This window comes from Suncus etruscus, chromosome 3 (assembly GCF_024139225.1).
Source record: "Suncus etruscus isolate mSunEtr1 chromosome 3, mSunEtr1.pri.cur, whole genome shotgun sequence".
Lineage (NCBI taxonomy): Eukaryota > Metazoa > Chordata > Mammalia > Eulipotyphla > Soricidae > Suncus > Suncus etruscus.
The window spans coordinates 136845266-136858783 of NC_064850.1; the positions used below are offsets into that span (position 1 = coordinate 136845266).

The 13518-nt window shown below is 40.1% G+C and overlaps 1 protein-coding gene across 2 annotated transcripts in view; it reads right to left on the reverse strand.

The window, feature by feature from the left end:
• Positions 1 to 12347, reverse strand: part of PIEZO2 (piezo type mechanosensitive ion channel component 2) — a 441513-nt gene extending 429166 nt beyond the window's left edge. For both annotated transcript variants that reach the window (XM_049769937.1, XM_049769936.1), the window contains exon 1: positions 12284 to 12347. In XM_049769937.1, coding sequence (XP_049625894.1) covers positions 12284 to 12347 — 64 coding nt within the window. The remainder of the gene's footprint in view (positions 1 to 12283) is intronic.
• Positions 12348 to 13518: the final 1171 nt, after the last annotated feature.

Sequence of the window (13518 nt, forward strand, 5' to 3'; positions counted from 1 at the left end):
TTCCTTCCTTCCTTCCTTCCTTCCTTCCTTCCTTCCTTCCTTCCTTCCTTCCTTCCTCCTTCCTTCCTTCCTTCTCTTTCTTTTTTTATCTTCTTTCTTTTTCTTTCTTTCTTTCTTTCTTTCTTTCTTTCTTTCTTTCTTTCTTTCTTTCTTTCTTTCTTTCTTTCTTTCTTTCTCTTCCTTCCTTTCTTCTTTCTTTCTTCTCTTTCTTTTTTCTTTCTTCTCTTTCTTCTCTTTTTTTCTTCTTCCTCTTCTTTCCCTCCCTCCCTCCCTCCCTTCCTCCCTCCCTTTCTTTCTTTCTTTCTTTCTTTCTTTCTTTCTTTCTTTCTTTCTTTCTTTCTCTCTCTTTCTTTCTCTTTCTTTCTTTCTTTCTTTCTTTCTTTTCTTTCTTTCTTTCTTTCTTTCTTTCTTCTTTCTTTCTTTCTTTCTTTCTTTCTTTCTTTCTTTCTTTCTTTCTTTCTTTCTTTCTTTCTTTCTTTCTTTCTTTCTTTCTTTCTTTCTTTCTTTCCTTTTTCTTTCTTTCTGTTCTTTCTTCTTTTCCTTCACCTGGCAGTGCTCAGAGCTTATACCCAGCTTTCACTCAGGAGTCACTCCTGACAGTGATTGGGGGGACAATATGGGGTGCTGGAAATAAAACCTGCATTTGCCCCAGCCAAAGTAAGCACTTTTCCCTTGTATTCACTCCAACTCCAATTTCCAGTCTTTTTGACATATGTATTTCTCAATGAGATGACATATCATTATCATTTTTTTCCTTTCTCTAATAATAAGAAACAATAAACATTCTTTTTCCTGTGCCTGTTGGCTATCCACATGGCCTCTTCATGGAAGTATATCGCATCTCCCCATTTTGCTTTGGCAAACCCCCCCTGATTTTATGTAAATATGTACCTAAAATATTATTGTCAACAATATGTAAGCCACTATGATCAAAATAAAAATTAAATTAAAAAAACAAAAACAAAAAAAACCTTAATTTTCCATAATTGTTGAAAATAAAATTGGCCTGCTTTTGTTAACCACTAAATTCTTGTTCTCAGAATTGCTATTTTTTACATATATATAAAATATTTATTTAAACACCATGATTATTTTTTTTTTTTTTTGGTTTTTGGTTTTTGGTTTTTGGGCCACACCCTGTGACGCTCAGGGGTTACTCCTGGCTATGCGCTCAGAAGTTGCTCCTGGCTTCTTGGGGGACCATATGGGACACCGGGGGATCGAACCGCAGTCCGTCCTAGGCTAACGCAGGCAAGGCAGGCACCTTACCTCCAGCGCCACCGCCCGGCCCCTTAAACACCATGATTATTAAAGCATGATTGTAGTTGGATTTCAGTCATAAACAGAACACCCCCCTTCACCAGTGCAACATTCCTACCACCAATGCCCCCCCCCCGCCTTAGCAACCCCTGCCTGTATTTGAGACAGGCATTCTACTTCTCACACTCATTAAGATTGTCACGATAGTTGTTAGTGTAGTCATTTCCCTAACTGTACCACTACTCTTTGTGGTGAGCTTCATATTGTGAGAGGAGGCATTTATATGAGATCTTTAATGAATAGAAGTTCCCTTATTGTTAATGAGTAGACAAGAAACATAGAACTTAGATTTTCTACTCATTTGCACAAGGGGCATATAATGATCAAGTGATCATTATATCAAGTGAATGATGCAGAAGAAAAAGGATACCTGAGTTCAGAATGGAGTTACTTACCAGATAAATGGTGTCTATTTTAAAATATTTTCTTTTTGGGTTGCTTATTTCTAAGAAGAATAAAGAAATTAGGAATCAAAAATAAAATCTAAGTTTTCTTAGGTTTTATTGTGAATTGAGATAGAGACAAAATGTCAATCATTGAACCAGGAATGTACTGATGGGAAAACATTAATGCAGTATTTAAAGGACTTAAAGATAGAATGTTTTTAAGTTGTCAAACTATTGCTGGGACAGAGTAAAAAAATCCTAGAAAGCAATAATGCAAAAAAGTAATAAAGACATATGAATCAGCAAAAAATATATATATCAAACATAATTTTCCTTTGACATTGGAGTAAACAAAAGCCAGGGCTATTTTGAGATAGGAAAGGCCAAGTACACAATGAAATAATCTTGAATTACTGCATTATTTTAGGAATATGGGAAATGTATAATTAAAGAGGGTTAGAAAATGGGTGAAAAATCTAATGAAAAATTTTAAAGTGAGTGAAATTTTAAAAAAGTTGATAAATTCTCACTGTTCAATTATGTTCTTAATGAAATGCATTATATGCATATTCTGCTTATAAGCATTATTTTTAGAGTACTTGATACTGCAACTATATCCTAAACAGAGTGTTTGGCACATTTCTCCTTCTTAGAAGGCCAACAGTACAATTAAAATAAAACTTCCAGGATGAGAGCTAATAGGTTAACTGACTATGATTGCATGGAATAGACAATTCCAGTTTCATAAGGATTAGACAATTGCTGAGATTTACTCTCTTCTATGTACTATCTTTGAGAAGATGTTCTCATTCTAAGAATGGTGCAAAATATACTGATATCCAATTTGGGAAACCTACTGGGAAATGTTATCTACCCAGTCTTTAAAATGACACCCATGGTAGGAATTTGCGATATTTTCAAGGTAGTTTAATGTTTGAAAATAGTCTAAAGTAATTACATGGCCTTTCCAATGAATGAGATGGAAAACAGAAAGATGATCATCTCTCTGACTGGAAAAGGCCGAAGAAAGAATGTTCCATAGCAACTCTGAATGTCCTAAGGTGGCATGCCAAGTTCTGCTCAGGATGCTTCATTGCTTACCAGATGCACTTATACCTCAAGCCCCCAAATCAATAAGATCAGGATTATCTTAGCTGGCAAAGCACAGGTCTTTAGTTTAATAAACAAAATAGGGGCAAAGAGATAATGGAATGCTTAAGATAACAGTAGCCAAATTAAGTGTTATTCTTTCCCAACACTATACAGGTTCTGTTCCTCTGCGCTCTGTCAAGAGTGACACCTAAGCTCAAATCCGAGTAGCCCTTGAGGAGCACCAAGTGTGGGTGTTGTGTGTGTGTGGGTGTTGTGTGTACAAACAGAGAAATGTGAGGAAGTGGAAATTAAAATTTAAAGAGAAGGATCCTAAGGATCCCAGAGCAAGCTCTTAATCCATAACTATTCACACCCTCAAGGTAGCTCACACTCCCATCTGTATAACTAACTTCTATACTCATAACACTCTTAATCCCATAAGAGTTCACACCTCCCAGGGCCAGAGCAATAGCACAGCACGTAGGGCATTTGTTTTGCACATGACTGACCTGGGTTCAATTCCTAGCATCCCATATAGAACCCTTAGACTGCTGGGAGTAAATTCTGAGGGCAGAGCCAGAAGTAACCCCTGAATACCAGTAGGTATGGCCCAAAACAAGAGGGGACACAAAGAAGTTCACACCTCCCAAGTTAGGCCACATCACCTTAGCTTCTCATACTCTCACAGTAGTTCTCAAGAAGTAATTTGTAGCCCCTATACACATATAGCTGCTCACACCTCATAGCAATGTTAATCTCCATAGCTAGCACATACGCCACAGTACTCATACCCTCATCACTATATTACATTTCCATAGCTAGCCTACATCCTTGGCAGCTAGAGCTCACACAAATAGCAGGCTCACACTCTCATAGCTTTTCATACCCCAGAGTAAGCTCACATTTACCCAATTATTTATGCCTCCATATCTAATTCAGACAACATAGTTAGCTCATAGTCCAACAACATAGTCCCACAACATAATCTTATATGCAACTCACACCCCCATTGCTAGTTCATATCATGACAACTTGCTTATGTACCCCAAATGATAACAGCACCCATAAGTGAACTCTTGAGACTCTTCACTAACTCAAATGCAGCTGAAGTTTCTGTACAGAAACCTATTTCCTTTTCTGGAAAAGAGCATTATCCAATATCTCAAAAGGTCTACAATGTCATCAAAATGTTACATTCTGATCAAATTCACTGCTTTACTCAAAATATCTTGTTCTGATTGCTATCTTGTTTATACACTTCTTTTAAAATATTTTCTGATTCAGTTTTGGGGCCACACCTAACAGAGCTATGGTCTACTAAAATCTTTGTGTTAAGAGGTTACTATCATTTCTGGAGGTATTAAGTTAGCATGTGGTTTAGTTCAAGCTAGGTTCAAACCAGGATTCAAACATAGTGACCTGCAGGGCAAATTCATACTTACCTTCTGTACAATGTCTCTGGCTTCTTTTTTATACGTTTTAAATTACAATCATTTCATCTGTAATGTGATGATTTTTCTTTATAGGTATGTCAAATCATAAATTGTGAATGATTAAACGTAGTTGTTTCTGGGGCTGGAGAGATAGTACAGCAGGAAAGGAGCTTTCTTGTATGTGGCTGGCCTAGGTATGGCCTTGGGGCAATTATATATGGTCCCCTGAGCTCTGTTAGGAGTAATCTTCTCAAAACCTTAAAAGCCCTGAGCACTTGGTAAAAATTAAGATTATTTTTTATCAGATGCTTACCTTTCTTTATGATCAAGTGAAATAGAGTGTCAATGAGATAAATAAAAAATCTGGAGTGTCAGTAAAAATAAAAATGTATTATTTTAAATCTATACCTACCTTCTAACTGTGTAATGAAAACAAATACTGTAATTAAAATCGGTGTAATATAACAACATGCAAGAATATTACTGAGGAATCAAGCAAATATTTATCTTTGAACACCATATTTTCTAAGATTGTCATGAAGTCACATAACTCATTATCAAGATCAAACTTGTTTATTGGACCTTGAGACAAAAGGCCAAATATCCACTGACTAGATTTTCTAGCAGTATACATTCCTATCGCAATGCCAGAACAGACCGTATATACAGGAACAATCCTGAAATCTCAGGAAAGTAGTGGCAGGAACAGGAACCTCTCAGTTGTGCATGGATGTCTAATTCTTTTTATGGAGCTTATGAGAGTGTGAAGGTTCTACATTCTTCCTCCTTTTGTGAACCTGTGGTCAAAACTGCTGATCTATCTAATTTGACCACAATAGAAAACAGATCAATTTGTGTGGTTCCAGGAGATCTGAAAATATTTTTAAAAAATAATATGCAGTTCAAGGATGATACCGGTCAAACGGGTGCATCATTCTTTATTCACTGCAAAACAATTAAGAATAATTCACTGTCATATGGTAAGATTCAGATTAGTGACTGTCATAACATGTGTAAATTAGACCATTTAATGATTCCAATTTCTACAAGGGCTAGATTATTCTCAGAGCAAATATTTCTTCACTGTATTATATATAAAACCCTTGACTGAAGTTGAAATGTAAGACTCATATTCTTTGTAATTATAGAAATATAGTTTAAAATATTTATTTTTGGGTTTCTACTACATGTTAATAGCTAGTTCAGGGATTCTGAAGGATTACATAAAGCCTCTGACAAAAAACAGTGTAAAATTCTGTGAAATCTGGACCAAGGCTAGGTAAAAAGAGAGGAAACCATTTATTCAGGGTAAAATTAAAGAAGCCAAGAAGGTACTACATAATTTCAAAGTTAGCAATGAGCAATGAACTTTTAAAACATCTGATAAGGCAAAGCCGTGGGGCAGATCGGTTGTTCCAAAGCTTCCTCACAAGTTGACTGGAACTTCATATGTCTATTCATGTAAAGTATCTGAAGAAGTTCTAATTAAGTTCCTCAAACAACTTTTGACTAATAATAATAGTAAGTTCTAAATATAAACTAATCACTAAGCCTAAGATTTATTGAATAGTTAGTGTGGGTGAAGGTACTGGGGTCAAACACTTTACAATATTATCAACTAAGACTTGCAATGATCCTCAATGACTACATACTATTATTATCAAATTATCTTCCAGAGGTAATAATTGAAGAATTAACAGGCTACATTTTGTCAAAACAAGATCTGTAGCTAAGAAACCGGGGGTTTATCAACACAGTATATTTCCACAGATGACAGAAACCTAACTACAAAGAAGTAAAGGTGAGATCTTTAAATACACATTGTGTCATGTATACAGTTCATACTTTAATGACCATTGCCACATAAATTCCTTACTTCACTATCTGTTTGAATTAACAAAAATCATGAAGTCATTGTATTTGTTATGCACCTCCTCATCATACTTTTCACCATACATTTAGGATCTTGTTGAGGATAATTATAGGTGTGAAAGCAAACATAAAATAGTGGGTAGAGAAATTAGCACTGACAACAAAGCACACTAAATTACTGACATCTCCATTGTTTGTATCTGCTTTTATTTATTCTCTTTTTCCACATGGACACATCTTCATTTTTATCTCAGCATATCATCAGTCAAAAGAAAAATGAAATTGTTTAGTTTCCCTTGCACTTGGGTAGGTGAAGATCATACTTAAATCTAGGCTAAAAGAATATGAGTAGAAAACATTCATACTACTTTCAGGTTGGCTTTAGAAGCGGAAGATATGTTTTCACTGCTTTTGTTTCCTCTGTCTTTTAGCTTGACACAGACATGGAAACTGGCTATCTTGATCCAGAATGTTACACCCTCAAGACAGCACCAGTAGACAGCTGCAGAGCCTGGGAAACTGTATACATTAGGCTGCCCCTCAACTCCTCATCACCTACAAATGCACTCTCAATGTGAGCTATAAAGTTTTCTTAGAAGACTTTTCTACCCTAGGAAACATATATTGAGATGAGTACTTATGAAAAAAAGATAAACCATCTTTGCTTAGTACTGTTTGGACTGTCTTCCCTCATCTAGAAAAAAGAATCTAATCTCTTAATGCCCAGAAACACAAATTTTCTAGGCTGTTGGAAAAGAACTGCATTGAGGGTGAAATACCAACCATGGTTTGCCTTGGCTCGACCAAGGTAAGAGTGAGATGGACTTGACTGAGAAGAGCTCCAAGTAACTTTGAAATATAGATAAGATTGTGGATGGCTCTGAGCAGAAGCTGAAGTAATGTGGAAAAAAACAAGAAGTGAGTGAAAATCCAAATTGAAGGTTTGAGGTCCTAACACTCGTATGTGATTCAAGAATATTAACCCAAAATTAATATTTCAAATAACCTGGACTAAAGATAAACCTTGAGGAATATATGAACAAAGTACCTGTGCTGGACAGAATATGTAATGATGGAGAAGTGGTCCCAGCAGCCTCCCTGGAAATATGAAGGCCCAGGAACTGAGAAATAGCTCACACTGAAGAAACCACACAAGAAGGAGGGGAAGAAAAGGTGTTAGTGTTTAGACTTAATAATTTAGACTTAATAGGATTAAGTCTAAAGGGGCAGAAGGAGACACTTCAGAGTTTTTTGGGAGGTTGAGGAGTTCTATGTAGGTATATGTGTGGATAAAGGCATGGGTGTATTGCTTTGAAAGCATTAGAAAAATCTTCACATACCAGATGACTGCTGAAATTATAGGGATTGCAAATTAACTCCCAAACTAGCCATGTAAATAAATAAAATCTATTCACTTTAATTACATTTATCTTTTAAGTTCAGAGTCACATAAAATAAAGTCTCAGTAATTCTATTAATAATAATTATTGGACATTTAAAAATTACAAAACTGTTCAAAAGTCTGTCAGAAGCACTTTCTCAGATAGTTAATTATAGTTTCAAATCCCATCCTTTTCGGTCATACCACTGAATGGTCTTAAAGGTGAAAAGAAAGGTCTGGTAAATAAAATATGCCTGATTTAGGTGTAGGTTTACCACTTAATATATTGTAAATATTTCCCACTATAACTGTATTTAGCCTCAGACGTATAGGGTATTTTTAATTTTATTTAGCTTATTCCTATTCCCAAAATAAAGAAAAAGTATTACATTTTATATAAATTGAAATATTTTGCAACATTTCAATAAATACAATATAAGCAATACAATATATATTGTTCTTAATCAGGTTTACCTAAATACACAAGTGAGTATAATACACAGTTTACTTAAATACACAGTATGAGTATACTTCTACACATATATCTGTACAAAGTCATATGAACTTGTTAAGAGCCTAGCACTTTTTTCTAAAAAAAAAAGGCAGGAGGTGGGGAGGAGGGAAATGGGGGTTATTGGTGGCAGGAATATTGCATTGGTGTATGGGGGTGTCCTTTATTATAACTGGAAGCCAACTACAAACATGTTTGTAATCATGGTGCTTAAATAAAGATATCAATTAAAATATAAATAAAAAATTTGTCTTTTTTATGAACCTCACACTGATGATTTTTTAAGACATTCCTAGATCTATGTTCCTCTACCCTCTTCAGAAATCTAGTAATAACGTCCCCCTTTGAGCACCTGCAGCATGTTAAAAATAATAGTGTGTCATAGATATGTAGTGCTATGTAGTGCTATTACCTCATAAGAAATAAAGTGTTCATATCTCCATTTTACAACAATAAGAAGAAAACAAGTGAAAATGACTTTATGATCACACAGCAAAGGACAGAATCAGGAGAGGATGTTATAGAACCATATGCAGTGGGAATTTGAACCAGGTTCAGCCACTTGCAAAGCAAACACCTTAATCTCTTTACTATTCTCTAGATCCTGTACTCTGATTATAACACAACTAGCTCTGAAGGAAATTTTTGATATTCAACTTGAATTTGCAATAACATTTAAGGGCATTTTTTCCTCTCAGGGGACTAGCTGACTAGTTGATTCCTTTTATGTTCCATATAGTCTTGTGTTCCTTTCTGTTCTTTACTAAGTTACTTGATTTAGATAATTTAATTTAGGAAAATGGCAAGTAAGAGAGCCCATTTGGTTTTGTGTTCTGTCCAAATGAGCTCTCCTCCCACCCAGAAAATGTCTGCACTACCTAACCACTGAACTTCTAAGATTAAACATGTTAAGACAAAGGGAGCTCAAGCAACACTAGGTAAGATGAATATGTCAGAGCGTGTGAATAGAAAGATGTCAACCCATTTTCAAACCCAAGAATAACTGCATACCATAAGAATTGCTTAGAATGACTAGGGCAATAAAATCAATTAGAATAAAATCCATGTCTACATATTTCCAAAGTGTTAAACAATTGTCAAATAGTATAATATTAATTATAATAATTAATTATGGAAATATTATTATGGAAATGTTATAGAAATGTAAGGGTTTGCATTTCATCTATTTTGTTTGTTTGAACCTGAACAAAAAGTACTCAGGACTTAACCTTGGCTCTGTGCTCAGAGATCACTCCTGGCAGTGTTTGGGGGACCAAACTATATGGAGTACTGAGTATATATCAAAAACAGGTTAGTTGGGTACAAAGAAAGCACTTTGCATGCTGTACTACCTCTTGTTTTGATTAGTTATTGTTGTTTCTTTAGAAAAAAACAAAATGGCTCCTCAAAGACTCATGAAAATCCTTGGAGATGTTGAATATTTTCTATACCGTTCAGACATTGGATAGTCCAATGGTAAGCAACATACTTATAGAAATACTTTGCTTTACTTTCAACACTCAGGTGTCTTGATTTCTTTTATTACTTCTCTGTACATTCTATTACGGGTAAATAAATGTCAAGCATCATGTTTAAACACATGGTAGTTAATGTTTATCATCCTTTACAAGACAAAAAGACTAAAGCATCTCGGCAGAAAAATTTTCAACATCAATAGAGAAATGGGTTTAAAGAGAAATGCATGAGCTTTTGCAAAGGCTTGGCTTTGAGGGCTGCCTTGGCCAGATATAAAAATAGATGGCTAAAATGTAAAAATCAATTCTAATGGCAAACAGATCATTGCACTCTCCATGCCCAGGATATTAGGGAAACCTGAATATTTGATTTAATAGCACCCTGGGAATAGGCAGACCTGAAAACCCTCCAATAACCTTGAAAATATCCACTTCCTGTAAAAGAGAACTGCACATTCAAATCAAGAGACATCACCCTGCTCCTTTTACCCCCTTACAAGCCTAGGGATTAGAGATCACTTACTCTTCAGAAGTGAGATGTCTTCCTTAAGCAACAGCTAACAGTAAAAAAGGGCATTGCAGGATTAGTTATCTCTCCCAATGCTCTATCCAGAAGTTTGGTTCTTTTCCAGACAGGGGTCAGATCTGAGGCCAAGTCTGTGACCTTTCCTTAGGCCTGCCTTCCACATGGGTGGAAGAAAGCTCTAGACTAAACTGGGGGTTTCCAGTGTCTCTTGATCTGAAGATAACAGGAAATACCCTCTCAAGTGCACACAGTCCCACGCATTAACTTCTCTGCTCCCAGAGATGGAAAGGAATAAGCTGGAAAGTCTAGATTTATCTAGACTATCAGGTTGCCCTACAGCTCACACAGGAAAGACTCAAAAAAAATCCTAAGGCCTTCTACTATGTGGCCAAAGACTGCAGATCAAAAAGAAAGGGCAGGAGAAGGGCTGTGGCTAGTTGAGATCTGTCTTGAACAGCTCACTGCTTCCAGAGCTTGGGTCCTGGCCTCAGGAACTAGGATCAAAGTGTACTATGGCAGCTCTCTCTCCCCCTATCCCCAGGCAGAATTCTACCTCCCCATAGGAAGGCTTTGAAAGGGCCCACAGGTCTAATCAAAATGGCCTGATCCCTGAGAAGGTAGGTGCAAATATGGAACTTCCTCCAGTGTCATCTCTGATATTCTTGGTGGTTATCCCCCCACCCTAAGTGCACTGGCAGCAGGTAACCACTCTCCCAGTCTTAGAGCTGTTACTAGGAACAAGATCCTCGAAAAGATGCTTGGGAGAAGAGGAGGGGTCAGCAGAAGAGATCAGGACAGTGGTGGGAGGGGGGTATAGGGATGGATAGAATGCACAGAGAGGAAGGTAGTTTCTTCTGAGACCACTCACTCTCTTGGGGACAATCTCACCTAGTTCCCTAGTTAAATATTCAAGCACTAACTTTCTCTAGAGCCAGTAGCTTCTCTTATAGGGATAATCCCCAGTCCTAGAAACTGCCTCTAAAACACCTTGTTTCTTTCAAACCTAAATAAGCTGGTGAAGCAAAGATCCACATCCTTTTCACTGATGCTGTAGCTCTCCATTTTCATGAATAGTTACTAAGGACAACCTCTGCAAATTGGTTCTATCTAGGAAGGCAAAAGGCCACAAAAGACAAAATGAAAGCCAAGGCGGAGGTTGGCCCCACCCATTGCACAGGACCAGGTAGAAGAAGACACCAGTACTTCATTCAGTTCTGATTCCGCCTAGGGTTCTCGTCCAAGAGGCTGTTGAGTCTTAAATAACAGGACAGCATATCCCTTTGGTTTACTTCACAAGTGAAGCATTGAATGCAAGTGTGGTCCTGTGACCTCCAACTCTACAAATGCACATGGGGTGGGAGTGGGAACCTTCTTTACCCAAGCAATCCTCATTGAGTAAATACAGTCATCATCACAGAGAAAGTGTTCTAATAATACTTAATTACTGGGAGGACAATGGCAGGCATAGATGAAAAAAACACCAGGGTTGGTAACTTATTGTGGAGAAACTCAGGAACTCTGCCAGTTTGAGCATACTGTCTGTATCTCCTTTGGACACAGCTTTGCTGGCCACCCATTAAGAAACCAGGAGATCCTGGACTGAAAGTCCACGAGGCTCACTGCTTGTCCTCCCTTTCAGTTTCATTGTCCGCTCTGCAAGACCCTGAGAATCACGTCATACAGCTTCAGCACCCCAAGTTTTATTGCAGAGGCACAAGGGCACAGGTTAAAGAAAGAAGATACTGCAAAACACTTTTCCCAACATCTCCCTCCTTGCCTTGTAAAACCTACCTAAGACCTTCACTTCTCAGGTTCCAGTTAGAGAGATTAGGAAGGGGTCAGAAAGTGCTTCTGGAACTTGCCTTGTGTGAAGGGGTGCAAAAGGCACCTCCCATCGCAGAATCCCACTTTGATGCTTGGGAAAGCACTAAGTGGGAAGAGACAGGTGTCTACAACTCCCTTCCAAGTGTAAGGAAAAAAATCCACATAAGGCTCTATTCAATAGAGTCCCCAGTCATGAGGATTCCCATCCCAGAGACTCTAGAGCTGAATGGAGAAAAGACAGGCCGGATCTTGCGCCCCAACTTGGGAGGTGAGAGCGCGAGCCCATGTGTTTATGACACCAGCACCCAAAGCTCAGTGGGAGCCACTAGAATGGAACCCAGAGCACTGGAGTCCAGAACTTCGATTTGCTTTGAGCCCCCCCCCCCCGTTACACTCCCCCCACCCCAACCCAGCGCCCCCTGGACCCTTTCCTAAAGGGCCATGGCACGTTGAGAGCACTCACCTACAGCCAGGCAGATGGGGAGCAGCAGCCTGAAGATGAGTCCGCACACCACTTCCGAGGCCATCCCGTCGGGCTAGCTTGCTGGAGCTTGGGATGATGGACCTAGGGTCAGGGTGTCAGACCCATGCTCCCCTAGGGCTTCCTGCCGCCGGCAGCCCGCAGCCGCCGGAGCATCGCATGGGCGTGGGCCACCGCCTTAGAGTCCGCTCCGAGGACGCGACGCGGCTCAGCAGACTTCCCCGGACACCCTCTCGAGGCGCCCTAGCCGGCCCATCAAATGCACAATTACGAATCCAGGGGTTGCTGGTTCTCCGTCGGTGCCCTTTTTGGGAGCTCTGGAAACTGGGGGATCAACCTGGGAACTTCCTGCAGATGCGACGCCAAGAGGAAAGGGGGCGAGCGAAGAGTGCGGTCCTCTCGACTGTCAGCTTGGGGCGTTGATGTGCGGCTACCGGGGTGTTTCGTGCGCGCAATCCCCAGCACCCGGCGCCGGGAGCTAGGCTACCTGGCTCTGGTCCTCTGCTCTCGCAGACAGCCGTGCGCCGCGCTTGGCCCGGTTCCCCAGAGGTGTTCGCGGGCCCCGCGCCGTCCCGCGGCCGTGCAGCTCAACCTCTGGGTCCCCCAGGCTGGCTTCCAAGAGAGCTGGACCAGAGGGACCGGGCGCACAAAAGCATGCCCGGCAGCACCGGCTCCGGGGCGAAGGCGCCTTGATAGGAATCAATCTCTCGCTCCAAGAACCGTGCGTGCGTCGACAACAATCGAGAGGAAAAGCCCGCAAGCCGTGAGTCCAGCTCCAAAGGCCTCCTCCGCCGCTTCAGTTTAAAAAATAAAGCAAGCAAAGAGGAAACGAAAGGCCCTCCGGGGGCCAGCACTCCCCTCGGCCCCGCAGCCGCGCCGTGCAGCCTCGCCCAGGCGGCGCAGCGCCCGATCCCCGCGGGCGCGCACTTCTCCACCTTCAATGAAACTTTGGAATCCACACTCCGGGATAGGCGCGCCCCGGGGCCAATGGGACCTCGGCTCCTAGGGCGGCGCGTGGAGAGCCCGCCCTTGCCCGGCTAGCCCGGCCCCAGGCCTGCTGGGCTCACCGGACCTACGAGTGCCAGGGCGCGCGGGCTTAGACCCTGCCTCTCTTTCTCTCTCTCTCTCTCTGGTCAGGGGCTTCACCAGTTGTCTCGGACTGGACCTCCACCGCAGAATGACCTGTCCTTCTTCTTTTTCTTTTTATTGTTTTTGGG